Consider the following 25,800-nt stretch of genomic DNA (forward strand, 5'->3'; position numbering starts at 1 on the left):
AAGACAAAGCTTTAGAAGGGATGAACGTGGGTATTCTCATGGTCACAGAAGAGGGTCCTGCTGGTCTTCTACCTAGAGTCATTGTAAATGTTGCTGTAGTTTTGGAAGAGCAGATTGTTCTTAAGGACTTGGATGTTCCACGTGCTTTTGCTGCACTTATGGGTCTACTATATGCTTTGAATATTGACTATCCAAAACAGTTGTGATATACATTTGAAGTTGCACAGAAGATTATAATGAACATTGGTGGGGACGCGTGCTCTGCAAAAGTACATTTTAAGTTGAGGGAACTTAAATGATGAGTTGTGTAGGAATTATTAGCTCAAATAAATTTTAATATTCTCCACCAATATGTTTGAAATTAATTAAAGTTTAATTAAGTATTATTTAATGCTGATCATTAACCAATTGTTATGCCGAATGGTCGGCTCCTCCAAACTCAATTGAAGTATCCCCGTAAGTCTGTTAATGTGAGACTTAAACGGGATTGACTAATTACCGATATCACTTATAACCTAGGTTAGAAGGCTCGTCCAGCGAGCTGCATCATCAGGTAATGTAAACGATTGGTAGCGAAGCTCCCCTCACGGCCGATGAGAGAGAGTCTCGCGATGTTTCAGGCGAGTTTGAGGTTCAGAGCGTGTAGCAAGATCGCACAGAGGCAGGAACTTAGTGTGGAACACTCAATGACGGAGGCTAAAGTTGTGTAAAAGACATGCATTTATTCCTAGCTAACACTACAACTAACATAAGACAGACATTACACCTAACACAACAACAAACACGAAATAACAGAATAAAACAAAGATGTAATTATGAAAATGCAATGACCGGATTTAAATGAGTAACCTTAAATGGGAAATACTGTTCTGCAAAGCAAGCATAGTTTGTGGAAACACGACCCTAAAGTCTTATAGCAGGTTAAACAGAACAGCTTAAGTTGTTAGAATGAAAGGAAGTTGGTTTACTTGGTTGAAGAGTGGGGGGGGGATCTTGGCAGTTGATGGCAGAGCTGCTGAGCTGATGGCACTCAGGAAGGCGCGGCGTTTGGAGCAGTGGAGTGGAGTCCCTTTAGATTCTCTCTCCTGGTGAAGCTTTGTCTTGGGTGCTGTTCTCTGTTCAGCTGGGCCTTCACCGGAGGGTTCTTGTGGGCTTCTCTCCTCCCGGGCTGATGTTCTCCTTCGGGCTGGCGGTTATTCTCTGCGCCGGCTGGCGGTTGTTCTGCTCGCCTTTGTTCTGAGGTGCCAGGATTTTATGCTGTAAAGTTCATGAATAGGGATGACCAGGAATTCGACTCCTGGCCCAATGGCTGGCCATCCATTTGGCGGGCTTTTGGAAGGGGATCTGTATCAGTCCTTTTGGGATTTATGACTTGACTGATTCTCCCTTTACTGATGATTTTCATTAAGCTGTTATAACTTTTGATACATCCACTTTTATGGTAATCACTGACCAGATTTGGAATCAGGGGTGATTAACAATCAGTTTGATACCAAACATGCCATACCAGCTTCACAGGTACATACCTCATACCATCTGCATTAATTGATTAAACAATTAATTATTGTATCTATGTGACTGATTCACATCAGTATAGGATACAGGTGTTTTGGGTTGCACCTCAACAGATGTTACACTTTGTGCGGATATTACATCAAATATTCCTATTACAAACAGCACATCTTATCCATAGATAGGCGTGGCCGTTAGTTTGTGGTAATATCAATATAAGTTGCACATCTGGAAACAACATATTTTGTTTGGTGTGGCTTATGCCAATTCATCTTCTCCAGAATGGATAAGATACACCTTAATTCAGTTCTTTTAACATAGCATCCTACAGTTGGAAAAACTAATATTTTTAAGGCAACCAAGGAAACTTTTTGGAATTGTTAGCACAACGTAAGATATTTTGATAAAGTAATTAAAGTTTTAGTTTAGGAAACCTAAAAAACGACATCAATACAACTACAATCAAAGTTGACTAAACTTCAAATTTTTAGTTGTTTTAATGCACCCAAGCATGTTGTCCTGATAAATACTCCTACAGTATATTACACTAACAAAAGGTAGAGTAGTTTTTTGTTGGTGTAACTTGACTTTTAATGTTGAGTTAAATTACTAGAAACGTTCAATTAACATAAATTTTTAAGGCAACCAGGTTACTTCTAGATTTAAGTTGAAACAACAAATCATTTTTAACAGTGTAGAAATGACCACATTATTCCCAGAATTAAAAACTGTGTTCTGTTGTCAGTGTCATATCAGAGATTGGTTGCACCATTTCAGTATACACTGTAAAAAAATGATTCAGTGGCCATGTAGATTTTAAATAAATTATTAAGTAAAATATATTAAATATAATTGTGTCCTACATTTTCTGGCTCATTTTTACATTAATATTAAATAAAAAATCTTGGGAATTAAATCTGCTTATTCTTGTTAAATAAAACACACATTTTCTTTAGGTAAGTTTATGTGAGTGAATCCAACCTTATTTCATTATGTTGTTTTTAATTAAAAATTAATTGAAAACCATTGAAGTCACTTCCTGTCATCAAGTGTGCGCATTTTTGGAAGCAGCAGGCCATCACCTTGCCAGAAGTAGGGCTGGGCGATACTGCAAAATTTGGTATCGATCCGATACCAAGTAAATACAGGGCCAGTATCGCCGATATTGATACCGATACTGATACTTTTACTTTAAAAAGCATGCACTTGAACCTAAATGTACTTTTCTGTAGGGAAGAACAGTGTGTCATGATTTATGAGTTGAATGCTCTCAAAGCAGCTATAATTAAATGTATATGTTAAAACCCAGGACAAATTTTAAACACTTTTAAGCCAAATAAAAACAATTTTTATTATTGTAATGATCTGGATTTGGAAACACAAACTTATTACTAGAGAACAATGAATTTTTTTAACTTTCCTTCAGTCTGGGGTTTTTGTTCAGAAACAATAATATAATAACAAAACCATTTCTCTTTTAGCACTTCTTCAATGTCTTTAAACAAATTAATATAGGCTATATTTAATCAGCCTGATGATGAAAGTAACAAGTTCAACTATGATCAAGTATTCGTTTTTTTTTTTTCAAATTGGCACTAACTAATACTGAATGTCCTATATAACTAAAATATTAATTAATGAATTAATATTCATTGCCTCTCCGAAACGACTCGGCCAGTGACCTCTGTCTCAGGGCTGGCACTGCTGGGGGTCTGTCTGGAGGATTTGCCTCCTCTTCTCTCCATTTTTGCAGCTCGGCGTTCTCTTTTTCGTGTTGTTTTATGTGTTTGTGTAGATTTGTGGTGTTGCCACAGTATCGAATAGACTTTCTACAAACATCGCAGTTTGCAATATTTTCGTTTACTGCAGTAAAATAACTCCAAACAGCGCTCCTCTTTCTTACCGTCATCTCAGAACAGCCAAAAGTGCTTGCGCTTTGGCGCTGCTGAGTCACGTGATGAAAGGACAACTAATAACAGCAGAGCAGGGAGGAGCAACGGTGCATACGAGCTATAAAAGGAGCGGAGTATTTAGAGACATGTCCGCTCTTTTATGAAACAGGAGCAATGTACTTTATCGTAAATTAGATGAAATTTAAATAATAGTATCGATCTCGGAAGACTACTATCGATCCAATATCAATACCAACGTTGGTATCGATACTAGGATCGATCCGCCCACCCCTAGCCAGAAGACGTTGGATAAGAATTCAGGAGGTATCGCTTTTCTTCCCCATCACAGTGGCAGCTTAGCGAGTTATAGCACCTAGCGATAAATGTAGCAACTTTTTGGACAAGGTCTACCTCATTAAAACCGCTAAATTATTCTTGCAGTTTGCTATATATACGGGGGGCTCATTAGGTGTTAGTTAATTTTATTCGTATCTTAAACTTTGTGACAAACATTAGTGTATTCTGACGAACGTCTTCTAGTTTAGCATGTTTAGCCCATTCGGCTAAAGTTGGTTTTGATCAGCACGACGTCAATTATCTTTAAATAATATTTTACAAACTATTTAATCTGTGTATATAGTGTAAATGAAAAGATAATGTCTTTTAAGTGAGTTCTGCTTGTTCGGTGTCAACATTTGTTATAGTATTACTATTTTGTACATTAGCCTGTTAGGCTGCTTGTTTCCTCACGCGCTCTGTTTGAATTGACTCGCGCCCCAAACTCCCGTCAGGATCAACGCAGCTTGTCTTATAATGGATGGGTAATCAATTTTGGTTTCGCTGGTTATTATCTTAACTGTGACTGCAAGTAGTTATAATTGGTATATTTCTTGTAACCTCATACGGATTGATAAACATGACGTCCATTTGTGCTTATTTCAGGTGTGCGTCGGTTACAGAATATGTGATCTCACGGGCCCTACAATCAATCAAGGAAGCTGTGTGAACGTTTTACTAGAGTGGTCATACCTTTTTGAGGTGGTCCATCTACTTGACCACACCAACACCCTTCTTGGTTTCCCTGTACAAAAGAAACTTGTGGAGGAAATATCCAAAAAAGGGAAAACAATAAAGGACTTCCTTAAGATGAAGGGGGTAGCAATTGAACAACTACTGCAGTTCATCTCATGTATTGCAAAACAATCCAAAGAATGTCCAGAGATACTTCCAAAACAAGGTAGGTAATTTTTCACATTTTGTGTTATGTTTTTTGACTTGCAGAAAACTCACAGAAGTGCATGTTTAATTAAATTAAGTAATTTCACTTGAGATACCTAAATCTATATTTAGTAATATATATTGTAATATGTATTACAATATATAACCCCAAATAGTGCTGCAGAATGTGGTGATTAATGGTCAGATCCTCTAAGAAAATTAAACATTGTTTTCTGTATTTCTCAGAAAATTAACAGCCAGTACACAAAAGATGTACTGTACATACTTTGGACATTTTTAGATTGTCTTGGCAACGAGGAGAAGTTCTTCATCAATGCTTAAGTTGGTTATTCCTAAGAGTAAAGAATATTTAGATTTTAATAACCACAATGAATAAATTCTAATCAATGCACTGATAAATGCAAATGATTATTACTCAACTATTTATCAGTGATATGGATAATTTAATTTTTATTAGTGTTGTTTACGCATTTAGATATTTCTGTTCATTCATACTAACTCAAGAATTTTGATTAAATTTCAATTCATTCACTTGTTTTCTACTTGAATCTACTCATATTTACTTCATAGTTATAAAATGTCTTGTTTTATTTTATTTATTTTTACTTAAAGCCATATATAGTTATAATTAATTATATCATTTGTAATCTGTTGCTTTAATTTTATTCAATAAACTTGGATTGTTAAATTGTCAACACTATTTTGAAAGTTTGATTAACATAGGCACAGAGGTTTAATCAACTTTGTTTGAGAAATCAAATGAAATTTAAATAAACCTCCCAAAACTTCAATATAAGAAAAGAAAAAGCTGTAAGGTCCTTTATGGTCAGAGTCTTTTTCATGATGGTGGGTAAATCTGGATGGCTCTTCTGATCCTTAAGACTTCTTGTGCGCATATTAAAATGGGGCAGCTAAAAAACTGAAGTTGAACACATCTCAGAAAATTATACATTAATCCTACGTAAAACTTGTGACACTTTTTTCAGTGGGTTCTAATGGTAATATGTTTTTTAGTATTCTAAACAAGGCAACTTGAAATATTACAGTTGAATCTTGCTATTTAAAAAAGTTAATGAAAACATTAACTCTTAAAATGTCACCTAAACAAGGCAGGTTTATTTAAATTTAATTTGACTCCTCAAACAAAGTTGACTAAACCTCTGTACCTATGTTAAAAGAACTTGCAAAATAGTGTTTAAAATTTAACAATCTAAGGTTAATGAAACTTTGTACCTAGGTTAATCTAACTTGTATTAGTGTTGCCTTAACTCTTAAGTCAAAGTTAGCTGAACCTCTGTCTATAGGTTTGTTGAACTTTTGTAACTGAGTTGACTTAACTCAAAAATGTATTGCAGCATGTTGCCTTGAATTTTTGAGTTGGCTGAACATTTTTTTTTTTACAATGTAGGCAGCGTTGGTGATGCCCCAAGACAGGAGGGAGCGGTGGTAGTTCAGATGCGCCCCTCGGTATAGGTGGCTCAATTTACCACCCCGCTCGCTGCAGATGGTGCACAGTACCTGCCACGAGGATTGGAAGGCTCCACCCACCTGCGACTGCTTGCGAGCCTTCACTACATTAAGTGGGTAATACAAGGAGCCCAGCGTGGCTCCCAGAAGGCCGCCAGAGATAAAGTCGGTGACCAGCTGGCCAGCGTGGGTCTCAGCCTGAGGCAGGCTGCTCTTGATGGGCTCGCAGAGGCCGAGGGATAGCGCGTTGCTGGGCCCGTTGCGCAGTAGGATGGGCACTGTGCCGCGGTACAGCTCACACATACCATTCTCCCGCACCAGGGTCCGGAATGCATGCAAAGTATTGTTATACCGGACATGGTGCCGCTGGTCCTGGAGGAGCGTCTGGACCCTCTCAAAGGGGGTCAGACTTGCCTCCACCGTGCCTGCCAACACGGCCGCCATGCTGCTGGTCACCAGCCCCGGGGTGCTGCCGGGTCGCGACAGCAGCCGAGACATATCGTTAGAAAATCCAAACATGATGGCCATCGAGGAGGTTTTCTGCAGCAGGGGAGGCAGCAGGCCACGGTACAGGGTCCGCATGCCGTCCCTCTGCAGCTGCCGGACGGCCTCAGTCGTGCTCACACCAAACAGCTGCTGCCGGAATAGTACTTTATGTATTGGGAAGGTGATCATGATGTTAAGCATCCCAGCACAGCCGCCGCAGACGTACTGCTTCCTACGCCCGTTTGGTGCCTCACACTCAGGACTCCCTTGCTCTTTCGATGCCAGCTCAGTTAAGGGGGACAAATTTTCAGTGCTTTGATACTGCAAAGGAGAATATTCATAAGAATAAGTGTTTCATATGTACTCTCAAGCTGTACTAGTTAAAAGAAAACCAAATATACCAACAGAAGCACAAAAACAACCCTTATGGATTAGGGGTTGTCCCTATTGTCATGTTGTCCTACACCTATACATGATTGCTGCCATTGCTGGAATGCGCACACCTATTCCTGACACGAACTGGGGGGGGCACAGCAGCGTTTGAAGGCGTAAAGTTGCTGGCTTTGTGCGCACTTTAAGTGCTTTAAGAGCACATTTTCGCCGGCGCTGGCCATCCCACCACCTTACAGAACGGCCTTCTTTTTCACGTTTTGTCAGGCCAGCTCCGAGCACCGAGCCCTCATCCTACACGTCGGTAAACTGGGAAATATTAAATTATCTAATATCCTGTGTTTGGCGATATTGTCAAGGAGTCAATCCGGAGAGAATTGTAATCAGAAGCGATCATCTCCGGAGACAGTATTCTTCCCATTATTTTGACATAGCGCCGTTGCAACACAGCAAAGTCCCTCAAAAGAGTTCGAGCGATACTTTATAAACCTCTCCATTTAATAGTTTACTTAGCAAACTGCCTTACCTAGAAGCTGGACGTAGATATGTCACCTTCGTTAGCTCAGGTAACTTTTTCAGATGAATTATCGCCTGTGCTCAAATGTCGACAGTGGTCGGTTGAGGTCAGTTGGCTATTTATATAGTGGCACGATTGTGATTTTTACGTCATAGTTCCAGAACGACGTTTTTTTTTTAAATTTTTAAATAATAATAAAAAGAGAGGCTCGCCCGACTTTCCAGAAGTTCACTTGACCTTCGTTAAAAGCTCGTAGGCAGCGTTGGTGATGCCCCAAGACAGGAGGGAGCGGTGGTAATTCAGATGCGCCCCTCGGTATAGGTGGCTCAATTTACCACCCTGCTCGCTGCAGATGGTGCGCAGTACCTGCCACGTGGATTGGAAGGCTCCACCCACCTGCGACTGCTTGCGAGCCTTCACCACATTCAGTGGGTAATACAAGGAGCCCAGCGTGGCTCCCAGAAGGCCGCCAGAGACAAAGTCAGTGACCAGCTGGCCAGCGTGGGTCTCGGCCTGAGGCAGGCTGCTCTTGATGGGCTCACGGAGGCCGAGGAATAGCACGTTGCTGGGCCCGTTGCGCAGCAGGATGAGCACTGTGCCGTGGTACAGCTCACACATACCATTCTCCCGCACCAGTGTCCGGAATGCATGGAAAGTATTGTTATACCGGACGTGGTGCCGCTGGTCCTGGAGGAGCGTCTGGATCCTCTCAAAGGGGGTCAGACTTGCCTCCACCGTGCCTGCCAACACGGCCGCCATGCTGCTGGTCACCAGCCCCGGGGTGCTGCCGGGTTGCGACAGCAGCCGAGACATATCATTAGAAAATCCAAACATGATGGCCATCGTGGAGGTTTTCTGCAGCAGGCCACGGTACAGGGTCCACATGCCGTCCCTCTGCAGCTGCCGGACGGCCTCAGTCGTGCTCACACCAAACAGCTGCTGCCGGAATAGTACTTTATGTATTGGGAAGGTGATCATGATGTTAAGCATCCCAGCACAGCCGCTGCAGACGTACTTCTTCCTACGCCCGTTTGGTGCCTCACACTCGGGACTCCCTTGCTCTTTCGATGCCAGCTCAGTTAAGGGGGACAAATTTTCAGTGCTTTGATACTGCAAAGGAGAGAATTCATAAGAATAAGGGTTTCATATGTACTCTCAAGCTGTACTAGTTAAAAGAAAACCAAATATACCAACAGAAGCACAAAAACAACCCTTATGGATTAGGGGTTGTCCCTATTGTCATGTTGTCCTACACCTATACATGATTGCTGGAATGCGCACACCTATTCCTGACACGAACTGGGGGGGGCACAGCAGCGTTTGAAGGCGTAAAGTTGCTGGCTTTGTGCGCACTTTAAGTGCTTTAAGAGCACATTTTCGCCGGCGCTGGCCATCCCACCACCTTACAGAACGGCCTTCTCTTTCACGTTTTGTCAGGCCAGCTCCGAGCACCGAGCCCTCATCCTACACGTCGGTAAACTGGGAAATATTAAATTATCTAATATCCTGTGTTTGGCGATATTGTCAAGGAGTCAATCCGGAGAGAATTGTAATCAGAAGCGATCATCTCCGGAGACAGTATTCTTCCCATTATTTTGACATAGCGCCGTTGCAACACAGCAAAGTCCCTCAAAAGAGTTCGAGCGATACTTTATAAACCTCTCCATTTAATAGTTTACTTAGCAAACTGCCTTACCTAGAAGCTGGACGTAGATATGTCACCTTCGTTAGCTCAGGTAACTTTTTCAGATGAATTATCTCCTGTGCTCAAATGTCGACAGTGGTCGGTTGCGGTCAGTTGGCTATTTATATAGTGGCACGATTGTGATTTTTACGTCATAGTTCCAGAACGACGTTTTTTTTTAATTTTTTAAATAATAATAAAAAGAGAGGCTCGCCCGACTTTCCAGAAGTTCACTTGACCTTCGTTAAAAGCTCGTAGGCAGCGTTGGTGATGCCCCAAGACAGGAGGGAGCGGTGGTAATTCAGATGCGCCCCTCGGTATAGGTGGCTCAATTTACCACCCCGCTCGCTGCAGATGGTGTGCAGTACCTGCCACGTGGATTGGAAGGCTCCACCCACCTGCGACTGCTTGCGAGCCTTCACCACATTCAGTGGGTAATACAAGGAGCCCAGCGTGGCTCCCAGAAGGCCGCCAGAGAATTCTGAGGTGGGGGCAGTAGAGGCTCGCCCGACTTTCCTGCAGTTCACATGACCTTCATTAAAAGCTCGTAGGCAGCGTTGATGATGCCCCAAGACAGGAGGGAGCGGTGATAGTTCAGATGCGCCCCTCGGTATAGGTGGCTCAATTTACCACCCCGCTCGCTGCAGATGGTGCGCAGTACCTGCCACGTGGATTGGAAGGCTCCACCCACCTGCGACTGCTTGCGAGCCTTCACCACATTCAGTGGGTAATACAAGGAGCCCAGCGTGGCTCCCAGAAGGCCGCCAGAGAATTCTGAGGTGGGGGCAGTAGAGGCTCGCCCGACTTTCCAGCAGTTCACATGACCTTCATTAAAAGCTCGTAGGCAGCGTTGATGATGCCCCAAGACAGGAGGGAGCGGTGATAGTTGAGATGCGCCCCTCGCTATAGGTGGCTCAATTTACCACCCCGCTCGCTGCAGATGGTGCGCAGTACCTGCCACGTGGATTGGAAGGCTCCACCCACCTGCGACTGCTTGCGAGCCTTCACCACATTCAGTGGGTAATACAAGGAGCCCAGCGTGGCTCCCAGAAGGCCGCCAGAGAATTCTGAGGTGGGGGCAGTAGAGGCTCGCCCGACTTTCCAGCAGTTCACATGACCTTCATTAAAAGCTCGTAGGCAGCGTTGATGATGCCCCAAGACAGGAGGGAGCGGTGATAGTTCAGATGCGCCCCTCGGTATAGGTGGCTCAATTTACCACCTCGCTCGCTGCAGATGGTGCGCAGTACCTGCCACGTGGATTGGAAGGCTCCACCCACCTGCGACTGCTTGCGAGCCTTCACCACATTAAGTGGGTAATACAAGGAGCCCAGCGTGGCTCCCAGAAGGCCGCCAGAGAATTCTGAGGTGGGGGCAGTAGAGGCTCGCCCGACTTTCCAGCAGTTCACATGACCTTCATTAAAAGCTCGTAGGCAGCGTTGATGATGCCCCAAGACAGGAGGGAGCGGTGATAGTTCAGATGCGCCCCTCGGTATAGGTGGCTCAATTTACCACCCCGCTCGCTGCAGATGGTGCGCAGTACCTGCCACGTGGATTGGAAGGCTCCACCCACCTGCGACTGCTTGCGAGCCTTCACCACATTCAGTGGGTAATACAAGGAGCCCAGCGTGGCTCCCAGAAGGCCGCTAGAGATAAAGTCAGTGACCTGCTGGCCAACGTGGGTCTCAGCCTGAGGCAAGCTGCTCTTGATGGGCTCGCGGAGGCCGATGGATACCGCGTTGCTGGGCCCGTTGCGCAGCAGGATGGACACTGTGCCACGGTACAGCTCACGCATACCATTCTCCCGCACCAGGGTCCGGAATGCATGGAAAGTGTTTGTATACCGGACGTGGTGCCGCTGGTCCTGGAGGAGCGTCTGGACCCTCTCAAAGGGGGTCAGACTTGCCTCCACCGTGCCTGCCAACACGGCCGCCATGCTGCTGGTCACCAGCCCCGGGGTGCTGCCGGGTCGCAACAGCAGCCGAGACATATCATTAGAAAAGCCAAGCATGATGGCCATCGAGGATGTTTTCTGCAGCAGGGGAGGCAGCAGGCCACGGTAGAGGGTCCGCATGCCGTCCCTCTGCAGCTGCCGGACGGCCTCAGTTGTGCTCACACCAAACAGCTGCTGCCGGAATAGTACCTTCTGTATTGGGAAGGTGTTCACCATCCCAGCACAGCCGCCGCAGACGTACTGCTTCCTACGGCCGTTTGGTGCCTCGCACTCAGGACTCCCTTGCTCTTTCGATGCCATCTCAGGGGACAAATTTTCAGTGCTTTGATACTGCAAAGGAGAGAATTCATAAGAATAAGGGTTTCATATGTACTCTCAAGCTGAACTATTTAAAAGAAAACCAAATATACCAACAGAAGCACAAAAACAACCCTTATGGATTAGGGGGTGTCCCTATTGTCATGTTGTCCTATACCTATACATGATTGCTGCCATTGCTGGAATGCGCACACCTATTCCTGTGTAGGGGCTCCTACCATTTAAACAGAATTCATTCTCTTACCTTTTGCTCATGCGTGCAGGGTGTCGTTTGGTGACGTACATGTTCTGGAAATGCATTTGTTGTTAAATGCAGTTTGTATGATTTTCATGTTCTGAATAATTAGCTTACAAAAAGTCAAGCAATACTATGTTTCTTAGTACAGTACATTACTAATCATGTATAAGCTTCATATGTTCTTGAAATGCATGTTTTTAAATGCAGTTTGCACGATTTTCATGTTCTGAAAAATAAGCTTGCAAAAAGTCAAACAATACATGATTTTTATATTTATTAGTATTGACAGTAAGTATTAAATATCAGCTACACATGTTCTAGAAAGACATTTAAATGCAGATTCAATATTTATGTTTAATCTAATAGAATTTGTTTAATGTTATTTTTTATTAAATAATAAAAATAAAATGGTAAATTTAAGTATTGCTGTTGTGCGTCTTTATACAGTGACTTAGTATAAAAATATGTTTTGGCTGAACCCCAAATAGTGCTCTTAGCAGAATGTGGTGTTTAATAGTCAGATCCTCTAAGAAAATTAAACATTGTTTTCTGTATTTCTTAGAAAATTAACAGCCAGTACACAAAAGATGTACATACTTTGGACATTATTTGATTGTCTTGGCAATGAGGAGGAGTTCTTCATCAATGCTTAAGTTTGTTATTCCTAAGAGTAAAGAATATTTAGATTTTAATGACCACAATGAATAAATTCTAATCAATGCACTGATAAATGCAGATGATTATTACTCAACTATTTATCAGTGATATGGACAATTTAATTTTTATTAGTGTCGTTTACGCATTTTGATATTTCTGTTCATTCATACTAACTCAAGAATTTTGATTAAATTTCAATTCATTGACTTGTTTTCTACTTGAATCTACTCATATTTACTTCATAGTTATAAAATGTCTTATTTTATTTATTTTTACTTAAAACCATATATAGTTATAATTAATTATATTTAATTAATTAGATCATTTGTAATCTGTTGCCTTAATTTTATTCAACAAACTTAGATTGTTAAATTGTCAACACTATTTTGCAAGTTTGATTAACATAGATACAGAGGTTTAGTCAACTTTGTTTGAGGAGTCAAATGAAATTTAAATAAACCTCCCAAAACTTCAATATAAGAAAAGAAAAATCTGTAAGGTCCTTTTTGGTCAGTCTTTCTCATGATGGTGAGTAAATCTGGATGGCTCTTCTGGTCCTCAAGACTTATTGTGCGCATATTAAAATGGCGCAGCTAAAAAACTGAAGTTGAACACATTTCAGAAAATTATACATCAATCCTACGTGAAACTTGTGACACTTTTTTCAGTGGGTTCTAATGGTAATATGTTTTTTAGTACTCTAAACAAGGCAACTTGAAATATTACAGTTGAATCTTGCTATTTAAAAAAGTTAATGAAAACATTAACTCTTGAAATGTCACCTAAACAAGGCAGGTTTATTTAAATTTAATTTGACTCCTCAAACAAAGTTGACTAAACCTCAGTACCTATGTTAAAAGAACTTGCAAAATAGTGTTGACAATTTAACAATCTAAGTTTATTGAAACTTTGTACCTAGGTTAATCTAACTTGTATTAGTGTTGCCTTAACTCTTAAGTGAAAGTTAGCTGAACCTTGTCTGTCTATAGGTTTGTTGAACTTTTGTAACTGAGTTGACTTAACTCAAAAATGTATTGCAGCATGTTGCCTTGAATTTTTGAGTTGGCTGAACATTTTTTTTACAGTGTAGGTTAATGTAACTTGTATTAGTGTTGCCTTAACTCTTAAGTGAAAGTTAGCTGAACCTCTGTCTATAGGTAATTTGTTGAACTTTTGTAACTGAGTTGACTTAACTCAAAAATGTATTGCAGCATGTTGCCTTGAATTTTTGAGTTGGCTGAACATTTTTTTTTTACAGTGCTGCGTGTAGATACAAAAAAGATACAAATAAGAGAGAAGTGCCAACAAACAGTATATTACTACAGCTTTCCCTTACCATTGATGTGTGGGGCAGTAGAGGCTCGCCCGACTTTCCAGCAGTTCACATGACCTTCATTAAAAGCTCGTAGGCAGCGTTGGTGATGCCCCAAGACAGGAGGGAGCGGTGGTAGTTCAGATGCGCCCCTCGGTATAGGTGGCTCAATTTACCACCCCGCTCGCTGCAGATGGTGCGCAGTACCTGCCACGTGGATTGGAAGGCTCCACCCACCTGCGACTGCTTGCGAGCCTTCACTACATTAAGTGGGTAATACAAGAAGCCCAGCGTGGCTCCCAGAACGCCGCCAGAGATAAAGTCAGTGACCAGCTGGCCAGCGTGGGTCTCGGCCTGAGGCAGGCTGCTCTTGATGGGCCCGCGGAGGCCGAGGAATAGCGCGTTGCTGGGCCCGTTGCGCAGCAGGATGGGCACTGTGCCGTGGTACAGCTCACGCATACCATTCTCCCGCACCAGGGTCCGGAATGCATCGAAAGTATTGTTATACCGGACATGGTGCCGCTGGTCCTGGAGGAGCGTCTGGACCCTCTCTGATAGGCCCTTCCGTGTCCTACAATCTGGGGACAAGTTTTTCACACTGGACATTAGGGGCAAGCCGGACCGGGTTTCGGTGGACCGTCTGAAACCTGCTCATTTGGACGTGGACACCCCAGCAGCCCCCACCCCTGCTGTTGTGCGTGTGTGGGGGCCTGCTCCGGCGATGGCTGGGCTCCCAGCCTATTGTGACACGTTGGACTTGTCTGTGTTTGTGAATTCTGGGGGGGCGTGTGTAGGGGCTCATACCATTTGAACAGAATTCATTCTCTTACCTTTTGCTCATGCGTGCAGGGTGTCGTTTGGTGACGTATGCCGAAGCGGGTGCGCGGGTTCTCTGGGGCGTTTAGGCACGTTAAAATAAACTCACTTGTTTTTTGGCGCTCTGCCTGTCTTGACTGCCTCATTATGAATGTATTTATTTAAGCTTGAGTAAGATAAGTTTCTTCCATCATCCTAAGAAAGAACCGGTCCAGCTCAGCTGAGAACTGCCCATGGTACAAAAGTGTGTGAAGTGTATGACACCAGTCACCAAACACAGATTATGAAGTTGCACTGTGTTAGACTGCATAACATAATTATTTAGCAGGGCTGAAAAATGGTAAGAGCTATTGTAATGACTGAAGGAGTGTATTTCTGCTAAAACAGATATAATGGGTGGTGACCTCATTGCTTTTAGACCACAACTTGTGATAGAAGAACAAATCAAATCACTTTGCTCATTTAATATTAAGATTTTTATTAAGCTTTTAAGCTTTTTTAATTTTTAGAAACCCACCATAATCAAGGATGGTACGGCACTGATATTAGTCTTTACCACATTTCATTGTCTGATCTTTTAGGTTGGTGTATGCTAGTTGGTCTGAGTAGTGTAGTTTTTATATATATGTATCAGCAAAAAAATCTCAATTGTAGAGCTACATAAGTTTGTTATTCCTAGGAATAAAGAATATTTAGATTTTAATGACCACAATGAATACATTTTAATCAATGCACTGATAAATGCAGACTATTACTCAACTATTTATCACTGATATGGACAATTTGATTAATTTTTATTAGTGCTATTTCCACATTTTGATGTTTCTGTTCATTCATATTAACTCAAGAATTTTGTTTCAATTTTAATTAATTCACTTGTTTTATATTTGAATCTACTCATACTTACTTCATAGTTATAAAATGTCTTATTTTATTTATTTTTACTTAAAACCATACATAGTTATATTTAATTAATTATATTGTTTGTAATCTGTTGCCTTAATTTTATTAATTAGATGTGGTGTATCTGTTTTACAGTGTAGTTGAGCATCATGTGTGAAGCAATTTGACAAACAGTGTTTTCAGATGGAGTGTTAAGTGTTAATTGATCTTAAGTTTTGAGCCCTCGTGTTTGATTACAGAGAGGAGTATTTTCTGATTGGTTGTTTGGTGATATTTGTGCTTTGCCAATGGGGTGTGTGTTTAACGATCTACTGAAATGGTGCAACCAATCTCTGATATGACACTGACAACAGGAACACAGTGTTTAATTCTGGGAATAGTGTGGTAATTTCTAGGACTGAATTAAAGCATTTTGTCATCTAGCGTAATGTTCATGACATAGGGGTGGTTTCCCAGACAGTGATTAAGACTAACAGAGATCTGCTTTCTCAGTCAGGGTATAAAACAGTACTAGACTAAGCCTATTCCTGAATAAAGTAAGCTTGTTTCATGAAGGAAGATTAGAGGTAGTCCAGGAATAAATTGAGGTTTAAATAAAACCTCCCAGCAGGCAGGTTTAACTTCAGATTAATGTTGTTTGCTGAAGAAGACACATGGATTACTTGGAGTGTGTCAATGATGATCAACGAATACCACCTGCTAGACAAATTCTTGTTGACAGAAGTGACCCACTGCAATTTTTTGATGAAATCAGTTTTCGAGATCGTTTTCAAATGCACAAAGTAAATTCCGTAGAGATCGTGTCTCTTTTGGAACCCAGTCTTTCATACATGACCCAAAGAGGACAGCCTGTTCCAGTTAGTCTGCAGGTGCTCATCACTTTACATTTTTTGGCATGTGGCACCTTTCACAGAGAAACTGGGGATTTATGTGGGGTCAGTGAAGCAACAGTGTGTAAAGTTGTTCGCAGAGTATGCAAGGCCATTTGTGTATTGAGAACTTCCCAGATGCTGCAACCCAAGTTAATTACACGGTACAATTCTATGAATATGGGAACTTTCCAGGAGTCATAGGCAGCATCGACGGAACCTATTTTATCATAAAACGTCCCTCTACCCCAGATGGTGAGGAATACAGGTGTATGCACTACCCAAATACAGTTTTCGAACATTGTTGCACATTGGAAAGTGTTATGGATTAAAGAGTTTACTTAACTCATCACTGTATGCTCAGTTTGAAAGAGGAGATCATAATGGATTATTGCTTGGTGACAATGGGTATGCTCAAAGGCTGTTTTTGTTTACACCATACTTGCACCCAATTACACCTGAGCAAAGGTGCTACAACCAAGCTCATATGCGCACTAGGGGTCTAGTGGAGCGCATGTTTGGAAGAGTCGTTTTCAGTACCTTCGGAAAACACTTTGATTCACACCAAGAAGATGCTGCATTGTCATTATTGCAACAGCTGTTCTTCATAACTACCTGAAACAGCATGGATGCCCAGTCCCTCTAATACTAGAAGATGACAATCCAGATCTGAGGATGTGGAGGGTTAACTGCCTTACAACTCTTCCATTCTTTCCATTTGACTTTCACCTACAAACAAACAAGAACAGTTCATATGATCAAATGAACACATTAAATGAGAAATAGTTGTCTGGTGACACAAACATAGTCTGAATGGAGAGAAAGAAAGGCTAAATCAATGCAGTAATATAGTCAATTCAGGTGTGCGTGATCCCTCATCTGAACGGTCTAGATCAGGGGTGGGCAATCTTATCCGCAAAGGGCCGGTGTGTATGCAGGTTTTCGCTGCAATTCCCTAATTAGGTCACTAATTAGAGGACTGATTGGCTGAAGAGTCCTCACACCTGGGTTTGAACAGCTGACCTAAAGCTTACCTAAATGGCCCTACCTTACAGAAACTTTAGGATGTTTTGGATAATTATTTATCAGGTCTGTCTCCTGATTTGAATGATACCAGATTTACAGAGGTTTGGCAAAAAATCGTAGGACGAGCGTGAAAAGTCGTGTTATCAGACCTATATAAATTAAGCAAAAATTCAAAGATGGGTAACCAAGTTCTACATGCTGTTTGATTTGGCATATCATCATCATCATCATCATCATCTTTATTTATAAAGCACTTTAAAACAACCACAGCTGACACAAAGTGCTGTACATTAAAACCAAATAATCAACTTTCATAGGAAATAAATAAAATGCAAATAAGTTAATTTATTACTAGCTAATTTAATTACAAGGAAAATCTCACTAAGTCTCACCGAGGCCAAAAGCCAGGGAATAAAAATGGGTTTTTAGACGTATTTTAAAAGTTGATAATGAAGGGGCCTCTCTAATGTGCAAGGGCAAGTTATTCCACAATTTAGGCGCCACAACAGAAAAAGCCCTGTCCCCTCGGAGCTTCCTCTTAGATCTAGGTACTTCCAGGAACAGCTGGTCAGCTGACCTAAGAGACCGACAGGGTGCGTAGGAATGAAGAAGCTCTGAGAGGTACAGCGGGGCAAGATTATGAATGCATTTAAAAACAAACATTAGAATTTTAAAATCAACTCTGAAGGACATAGACAGCCAGTGCAGTGAGGCCAGCACAGGAGTTATATGCTCTCTTTTACGAGTTCCTGTTAACAGTCGTGCAGCGGCATTTTGGACCATCTGTAGACGTGAGAGCAACGACTGACTGACACCCACATAAAGTGAGTTACAGTAGTCCAAACGAGAAGTAATAAAAGCATGGATCACTGTTTCAAAGTGCTGCCTTGAAAGAAAAGATTTCACTCTTGCCAGTTGCCTTAAATGGTAAAAACTGGACTTTACCACCGCTCTAACTTGGTTGTCCAATTTAAAATCACTGTCCAACTCAAAACCAAGGTCAGTAACAACAGGTTTCAAATAAATTTCCAAGGGTCCCAAATCAACAGAGGAGGACTCACAGGGACCACTAGGTCCAAACACCAACACCTCTGTTTTCTTTTCATTAAAACTTAAAAAGTTTAAAGCCAGCCAAGCTTTAATGTCTTCTAGGCATTTCAAAAGATGTTTTATGGACATACCCTCCCTGTTTCAGTGGGAAATAGATTTGGCAGTCATCAGCATAACAATGAAAAGAAATCCCATGCTTTCTAAGGATGGAACCCAGAGGCAATAAGTACAATAAAAACAACAATGGCCCTAAAATTGAGCCCTGTGGGACGCCGCATGACAAAGAAGCAGAAGTTGATTCGGAAGCAGAGAAGCTGACAGAAAACGTTCTATTTGTCAGATAAGATTTAAACCAGCTTAATGCAGTGCCAGCAATACCTACAAGATTACTTAATCGGGATATTAGAATATTGTGGTCCACTGTATCAAAAGCAGCTGTTAGGTCAAGCAAGACAAGAATAACGTGGTTACCAGAATCACATGCCAAAAGGATGTCATTAGATACTCTTAATAATGCAGATTCTGTACTATGGAGGGTTTTAAAACCTGACTGAAAAACCTCAAAGATGCCATTCTCATCTAGAAAATATTTTAATTGACGAGAAACAATTTCCTCTAGAACCTTGGAAATAAAAGGCAGCTTGGAAATAGGCCTATAGTTTGCTAATACTGTGTGATCAAGGCCACATTTCTTAAGTAGTGGCTGCACTATAGCATGTTTGAACTTTGCTGGAACCACACCAGAGGACAGACTGCTATTAATAATGTCAAGGACAGACCGGCCTATACTAGAAAAATTTCTTTAAAAAATCGTGGAGGGAACACATCCTGGGGGGAACCTGTGGGCTTAATATGGCAAACCACATCCCCTAAAGTGGAGAGGGTCACAAGCTCAAACTGAGTAAAAACAACAGTGCAAGAAACAGAAACAGAGGGATCAAAGTTAGGAGCTGTGATAAGAGCCCTGGTAGTGACAGCCTTTTCTATAAAAAAGCTCAGAAAATTATTGCACATATCAGATGAAAATTCTAAACCGACATTTGATGGGGCATTAAGAACAGAGTCAATAGTCTGAAATAACACACGTGAATTATGGCTGTTAGAAGAAATAATATTTGCAAAATATTCCCTTTTAGACTCTTTAACAGTGTTCTGGTAGTGATGCCAGCAGTCTTTTAGGATTTGAAAAGACACTTGCAGTTTATCCTTTTTCCATCTGTGTTCTGCTCGATGACATTCCCTCTTAACAGCACGAGTGCGGTCATTAAACCAAGGCTCAGGTATAACCTTAGGCTGCTTGGTTTTTAATGGAGCCACAGAGTCCATGATGGTTTGACAGCAAGAATAAAACCGGGAAGTTAGCTCCTCTGTTTTAGATGAGTCTGTAGGACCACAGAGCTGATTAAAAGCGGCAGAAAACTGTGCAGCCGTGGAAGGATTAATAACCCTACAGCGCCGAGTAACAGCGCGAGTTTTAACTGCAGTATGTGAAAACTAACATTAAATAACACAGGCATATGATCTGAGAGTACAAAGTCAGAGATCTCCAAGTTAATAATAGGCAGACCATATGACAGAACAAGGTCCAGTGTGTGTCCATTGTAGGAATTGAACAGCTCAAATGGGGATGGTTTCCCACCAATGTTCAGGGGAATTGATTATGAATTAATTAATTATTAATTCATACACAATTAAATAGGGAATATTAGGTTTGAGTTGTTGTTCCGATATCACAGTCTTTATATTAGTCCCACTTGGTAAAGATCTGGATGATTTAAGTCCAGAATGTGAATGGAATTCATTCGTTGGTATCACTACTCAGTCTAAGATAGCTGCCCGTCCACCGGGTTAGCTTCTTTCTGTAACCTAGCGACTCAGCTCTTGGCCAAAGAGAGAGTCTCGCGATACTTGAGGACGCGAGTGGGACTTCAAAGCTCAGTAACGGGATTCAGACCAATAAAGTGACTTATTGTAAGCACAGAGAGGGAGATTTAAAATGTGAACAGCATGCGTTTATTCTAATACTACACTAAAACAGGACAAACATTAAACATAATACATACAAACACAATAACGAAATTACGGAAAATGGATTTACAGTAGGAAACAGTGATAAGCTTTGATTAAATACTGTTCTGCAACGGCAAGCCTAGGATCTAAACAGGCAACCCAGATTTCGGCGTAGATCAGTCGGTACTAGTTGCTTATTAGAGAGTTGTCGGTGAGTTTACGTGATTGCAGCGGGGATCAGCTTTGTCTTTTGTTGAAACTCGCGGCGAAGAGGCTTCGTAGTTTCGATGGTAGATTTAATCTTCTCCGCGCGTAGTTTCTCCCGCAGTCTTGGATTGGAGGCTTTACGTTTTCTTCTCCTTTTTCGATGACGTTTTTCGATGACTTTTTCTCCTCCTCCGGGTGTGAGGTTTTTATGCCCCGTGGGCTCCATGAATATTCATGACCCAGGGTCCAACTCATACCCAATGAGAATTGGTACCTGGATCCGAGGGGCCGGTTGCAGGCTCCCCGAATGGCACCATAGATTTATGGTGGTCTTTGGCCAACTTTTGTGCTGATTTTAATTAAGTAATTTAGCTTTGGATAGGTTCAATTGTGTAATAATCCGTCCCCGGATTCACATTCGGACATAATTTAGGATGACATTGATACCAAACATGATATTCCACCTTTGATCCAAACCTTTGCTAATTTTCATTGATTAATTTATAATTCCTCTTATGAGGTGCATGCTTATTATTGCCATCAATGTACAGAATACATGGCTAGGTGGCATATCTCACAGCTGTGACAAGTTCAGGTATATTTTACTGAAGCTGTACCCCATTGCATACAGTGTGTCCTAATTAAGGATGGCTTGGGTAACTTTCTTTACTTCAGTGAAAGAACAGTGTTGATTATACATTGCAAAATTATAAAATGTAGCAAATTGGGCTATTAAAAGGGGTTCAGTACACAAGTTTTAACATACATTGCATAGTCTCTTTCAGACAAAGGGAGGCAGGAAAAGAGCGCGAATCTCTGATTTACGACTGTAAGGCATAGATAAGCAACCGCATTTCTACCCCTTCCCCCCCCCTTTTGGTGAGGGGTGGGGGCCTTCCTTAGTTCTATTAACTAAATAACTATGTGCTCAAACATTTCTACCTACTTGGTTACACCACTTAAACTCATTTCCCCTATTCTCTGAGAGAGGTGTGAGCACGTGGTTGGATAACCCCAGTGTTTACCTATCTGTGCCTATTAATATATATATATATATATATATATATATATATGTATATAATTGTCCAAGTGGCAAAGATACAATGGGACATTCATAAGAAAAATAAAAGACAATTGTGACTGACACATACACATCCACCAAGTTTACAGTAATGATGCCAACTAATAGTGAGGATAACACACAATCAAATACACAATAGATGGCATATGATTTTAGCTTTGTCCCACTCCAGAGAGATGCAGGATCTCCCCCCCTTTCCACTATCTGGGTCCTCCGTTTGAGGGCCATAAACATTGGAATGCGGGCTTCGGCTTCCTGGAGAGGGGCCCTGGGTCAAAGAGGTACGGAGGGAGATCTTGGCATGGCCGACTCACTCCCTTAGCGGCCATAAAATACTGGCTGTGGGGCCTGCGTGATCCTACATATCCCCCCTTTCGGCTGATTATGGCACTGCCATCATTCAGGCGACAAAGAGCTAAAAGGGATCACCATCACAAGACACGACACAGAAACTTCCCATCCTTTTGACAGCCTGGGTAGTATGGTAGAAGGGAGTCGACCGTTGGCATCAGGCTTTGGAGGCAGGAGTGAGTGGGGACAACACCGGTTTATGGCGGTAGATGCTGTTTGGGTCTATAATGGGCAGGTTCACGAGGGATGCTACTTCCCGGAGAATGGGATCAACGTATAATGGTATAGCGCTTCCCAGGGAATAAGCTAAATGGGCTTGTATGGACTGTACAGCTCCCAGTGTGGCCCTGGCCAGGATGTCTTGCACTAGGCTCAAGGGCACCAGGTACGGTGGTATTCTACCCATGGCCAAGCTATCCAAAGAGGAACTTCTCGCGAAGCATGTCCCCCATCAACAACGAAACGACTTGCGTGTGCGCATAGTCGTTCTGAAGAACGTGAAAAAGTTGGTTTACGGCCTTCACTGTCTGGTTGAGGATGACACTATGAGTGTTTACCACAACGATGGTGCCCTGCACGGTTTTACCGATAGCTTGGGACGCCTCCTTCTGGGCGCGAATCTGTTCTTGGAGTTTGGGAATTTCGTCCTGCAATTCGCTGACGTGACGCCGTACGGTGGCTAAATTTATGGCATTGACTGTGGTAAACCCAATATTAAAAAGGGTGCCTACAGCTGCGGCAGCCCCTAGCAGCGCCCCCAGGAACCTCTTTGGCCGGGGATTGGAACCGCTTAATTCGGCTTGGGTCACAGTCATCTTTTGTAACTGCTGCAACATATAGGTAGTGTCCGCAGCGGCATGGTGAAGGGCGTCCTGAGTCCACTTGACACCCGCCCAACTAGCCTGGGGCTTTTCATTGGGGTAATGGGTTCGGTAGACCTCGTAGGGGTCGAGACGGACGAATACCCTCTGCGTGTGGGTACGGCAGTTGGTAATCAATAGGCCCGGTTGTTCCCTCAAAACGATGCCTGATGGAGGCCCAGGAACAACCGTCTCAGACTGGGTCCTTGCTCTTGCCATCCAGAGTAACGTCAGGAGCAGGGTCAGCATCCTCCTAGTGGCAGGGGGTAGACAATGAAAGGTCGTGTTATGAGGGGCACTGAGCTAGGTCAGAGCCTCGGGTGGTTGAGCTTGTGGAGTAGGGTTAAGGAGTAGTGAAAGAGGGTAGGATAGTGAGAGGATTGTGCACACCGGTGCAGAGGGGACAGAGAGTTTGAAAACCCTAACACTCAGCCAGGGAACGACTGAAATCAAATAGACGGGACAAATAAAAATGCATAACCGTATCCTCTTCAGTAATTTCCCGGGCACGCGTGAGCCACCCCAGGTCCTTACCAAAAACAACAACCAAATGAAATAAATAGTTAAAAAGAAAACTTAATGTCACTCAGATACCAGTAGTCAGGCTCACCACCTTAGTCTACTCATCTGAGTTTCCTTGTCCCTTTGAGCTTGGGGACATATTTAAGGTTGAAGGTTGGCTGTGGTTTATTTGGAACGGCTGGCTTGATCCTGACCACGGTCCACTGGGGAATGATCAGTGGGTCTTCCCAGCCTTCCTTGGGTTCGGTGTTGCCTGATTTGGTTTCGGTGAACCCACTTGAGGCATGTTTCTGGAGTGCCCCGGCTCATTTTAATACGGTAAGCTACAGGGGACAGTTTGTCCACGATTTCATGCGGTCCTGACCAGCGTGGCAGGAGTTTCCTGGAGAGTCGTTGTGTGGAATTCCGACTGCTCGGCTGCACGAAGTTGTAGTACCAGACTTTGTCCCCCACTTGGAGTTCTTCCTGTGAGGTTTTCTGGTCATAGTAGGCTTTCCTGCCTTCTGCTGCCTTCTGCAACTCCTGCTGGGCGAATGCGAAGGAAGCTCTTAGGTGCTTGTGCAGACTGTCCAGATACTGCTGCGTGGTGTAGGCTGTGACAAGGCTGTGGTCACCTGTTTGGTAGAGGAGGTGGAGAGGGAGTGTCATTTGTCGTCCTGTCATTAGTTCGAAGGGTGACACTCCCGTGGACTTGTGGGGTGTGGCCCTGATGGCCATGAGTACCAGCGGTAGCTTTACATCCCAGTCCTTCTGATTTGATGCCACGTATTTCTTGAGCATACCGACTATGGTTCTGTTGGTCCGTTCTACTTGGCCGGATGCCATAGGGTGGTGGCTGATATGGAACTGTGCTTTGATGCCCAGAAGTTTCCAGATGTCCTTCATCACTTCGGCAGTGAAATGGGTGCCTCGGTCTGAGTTGACCTTCAGCGGGAGGCCAAATCTGGAGAACACATGGTTCATGAGCAGGTATGCCGTTGTCTGGGCTGTGTCATTGGGTGCTGGTAGGCATTCTACCCACTTGGTGAACTGGCAGGTGACAGTCAGGAAATACTTGTTTCCCCGGGTCGATCTCGTCAGGGGTCCTACCCAGTCGATCTGCAGATCTGACCACGGGAAGTTGATTCCTCGGCGCTGTAGAGGGGCCTTGTGGTTTGGGTTTGCTGGCTGAAATTGGCAGCAAACCAGACACCCTTTCACGTATTCTGTCACGTCCTGCCGCATGTTAGGCCAGTAAGCTACCTGATTGAGGGCTTGATAGGTTGCTTTGGCATTGCGGTGTCCCGCGCAGGGTGCGTCATGGGCGTAGAGTAGCATCACCCCCCTTTGGTCCCGAGGGACCACGAGCCGTGGCGAAGTGTGATCCTTGGGGACGTAGAGAAGTACGCCCTTGACCAGACGCAGAAAGGCGAGGAGTTGGATGAGGACGCGGAGATCTGCGGAGGCGTCGAGATCCGTGGCCGAAATCGGGTTGGTGGCGGGGTCGCGGAGGTGATCGGAGATCTTGCTGAGCACAGCATCAGCAGATTGGAGGGAGACAACGTCTGAGTCAGTAAGCTGAGGGCCGAGGTCCAGGAAGGAAGATGCTGGAGCCAAGGCCAGCTCACGAGCTTGGCGGCGAGTGATGGCATGCACAGCCGGGTTGGGTGGGGGGGCTTGAAACTCCCACGGGTCTCCGTTCAACGCTCCAGCTTTGGCGAGTGCATCTGTTTGGTCATTGTAGGTCTTGTCCAGGCCTGGGAGTCTGGAGTGACCACGGACCTTTTTCCAATAAATGTGCATGTCGTGCGACATTATCAGTGCGTCACACGTCTGCAGCAGTTCCTGGTGTTTGACTGGCTTGTTACCTGATGTCTTGAAGCCATTCTGCTGCCAGTGAGGGAGATGGCATAGGAAGCTGAGTCGTGCATAGTTGGAGTCCGTGCAGATCAGCAAATCCTTTATGCCCTGTTTGGCAGCCAATTCCAAGGCAATCAAAATCGCTGCTAGTTCCGCATACTGTGACGTGCGGGGGCCCAGCTTGAACTGCTGTGGTGGGAGTGGATCGTCTCGGAGCCATGTGAGACCTGCCCCGGCTTTCAGGTTTCCTTGATGGTTGAAAGCACACCCGTCCACATAAACGGTGGCCATGTCCTTACAGACGTTCTCATCAAAGTAGTGATGGTGAGATGGCTCCATCACCGTCTGTGGGTCAGGGACACTGATTGCTGATGGTTCATCCTGAGAGCAGTTTTGGCAGCTAGCTAGTCCTGTCCCAAGGGGTAGCTTTTGGGTTTGGGCATACCGGATGTCGATGTCACGGCCCTGGAGTGTCATCAGCCAGGTGGCTATGCGTGAATTAGTGACCACCCCATCTCTGATGCGCTGGCTGTTGAGGAACGTGACAGGTTGATGGTTAGTTTCAATGATGGTCTTCTGTCCCCCAATGTAGTTGGAGAAATG

At 43.4% G+C, this 25,800-nt stretch overlaps 5 protein-coding genes across 5 annotated transcripts in view; 1 reads left to right on the top strand and 4 right to left on the bottom strand.

Annotated features, from left to right (window-relative positions):
- The window catches only part of LOC140588972 (mitochondrial nicotinamide adenine dinucleotide transporter SLC25A51-like), a 67,487-nt gene that overhangs the window by 6,267 nt on the left and 35,420 nt on the right, over positions 1 to 25,800 (top strand). The gene's annotated exons all lie outside the window — the stretch shown is intronic.
- Positions 5,982 to 7,210, bottom strand: LOC140588950 (mitochondrial nicotinamide adenine dinucleotide transporter SLC25A51-like). Its single transcript, XM_072711594.1, has 2 exons — positions 7,190 to 7,210; positions 5,982 to 6,917 (listed from the first exon to the last, which is right to left on the bottom strand). Exons 1-2 carry the CDS (start codon positions 7,208 to 7,210, stop codon positions 5,982 to 5,984), a joined length of 957 nt encoding a protein of 318 aa, XP_072567695.1.
- Positions 7,732 to 10,311, bottom strand: LOC111837771 (mitochondrial nicotinamide adenine dinucleotide transporter SLC25A51-like). The gene is made up of 5 exons (XM_072711595.1): positions 10,306 to 10,311; positions 10,111 to 10,189; positions 9,818 to 9,961; positions 9,427 to 9,668; positions 7,732 to 8,613 (listed from the first exon to the last, which is right to left on the bottom strand). Exons 1-5 carry the CDS (start codon positions 10,309 to 10,311, stop codon positions 7,732 to 7,734), a joined length of 1,353 nt encoding a protein of 450 aa, XP_072567696.1.
- LOC140588692 (mitochondrial nicotinamide adenine dinucleotide transporter SLC25A51-like) lies at positions 10,590 to 11,465 on the bottom strand. The gene has a single exon (XM_072710566.1). It carries the CDS (start codon positions 11,436 to 11,438, stop codon positions 10,590 to 10,592), a length of 849 nt encoding a protein of 282 aa, XP_072566667.1. The 5' UTR covers positions 11,439 to 11,465.
- On the bottom strand, positions 13,733 to 14,269 carry LOC111837774 (mitochondrial nicotinamide adenine dinucleotide transporter SLC25A51-like). The gene has a single exon (XM_023800114.2). The coding sequence runs from the start codon at positions 14,267 to 14,269 to the stop codon at positions 13,733 to 13,735; it is 537 nt and encodes a 178-aa protein (XP_023655882.2).

This window comes from Paramormyrops kingsleyae, chromosome 4, assembly GCF_048594095.1.
Source record: "Paramormyrops kingsleyae isolate MSU_618 chromosome 4, PKINGS_0.4, whole genome shotgun sequence".
Classification (NCBI taxonomy): domain Eukaryota; kingdom Metazoa; phylum Chordata; class Actinopteri; order Osteoglossiformes; family Mormyridae; genus Paramormyrops; species Paramormyrops kingsleyae.

What these genes read in the sequence shown, in the direction of transcription:
- LOC111837774 (XM_023800114.2), bottom strand. Translation starts at nt 14,269, where the DNA reads ATGTCCAGTGTGAAAAACTTGTCCCCAGATTGTAGGACACGGAAGGGC.
- LOC140588950 (XM_072711594.1), bottom strand. Translation starts at nt 7,210, where the DNA reads ATGGCCAGCGCCGGCGAAAAT. An exon ending in TGGCCAGCGCCGGCGAAAAT is followed by an intron (nt 6,918 to 7,189) that starts GTGCTCTTAAAG and finishes TCTCCTTTGCAG; the next exon opens with TATCAAAGCACTGAAAATTT.
- LOC140588692 (XM_072710566.1), bottom strand. Translation starts at nt 11,438, where the DNA reads ATGGCATCGAAAGAGCAAGGGAGTCCTGAGTGCGAGGCACCAAACGGC.
- LOC111837771 (XM_072711595.1), bottom strand. An exon ending in CATCTGCAGCGAGCGGGGTG is followed by an intron (nt 9,669 to 9,817) that starts GTAAATTGAGCC and finishes CCCCCACCTCAG; the next exon opens with AATTCTCTGGCGGCCTTCTG. An exon ending in CCTACGAGCTTTTAACGAAG is followed by an intron (nt 8,614 to 9,426) that starts GTCAAGTGAACT and finishes TCTCCTTTGCAG; the next exon opens with TATCAAAGCACTGAAAATTT.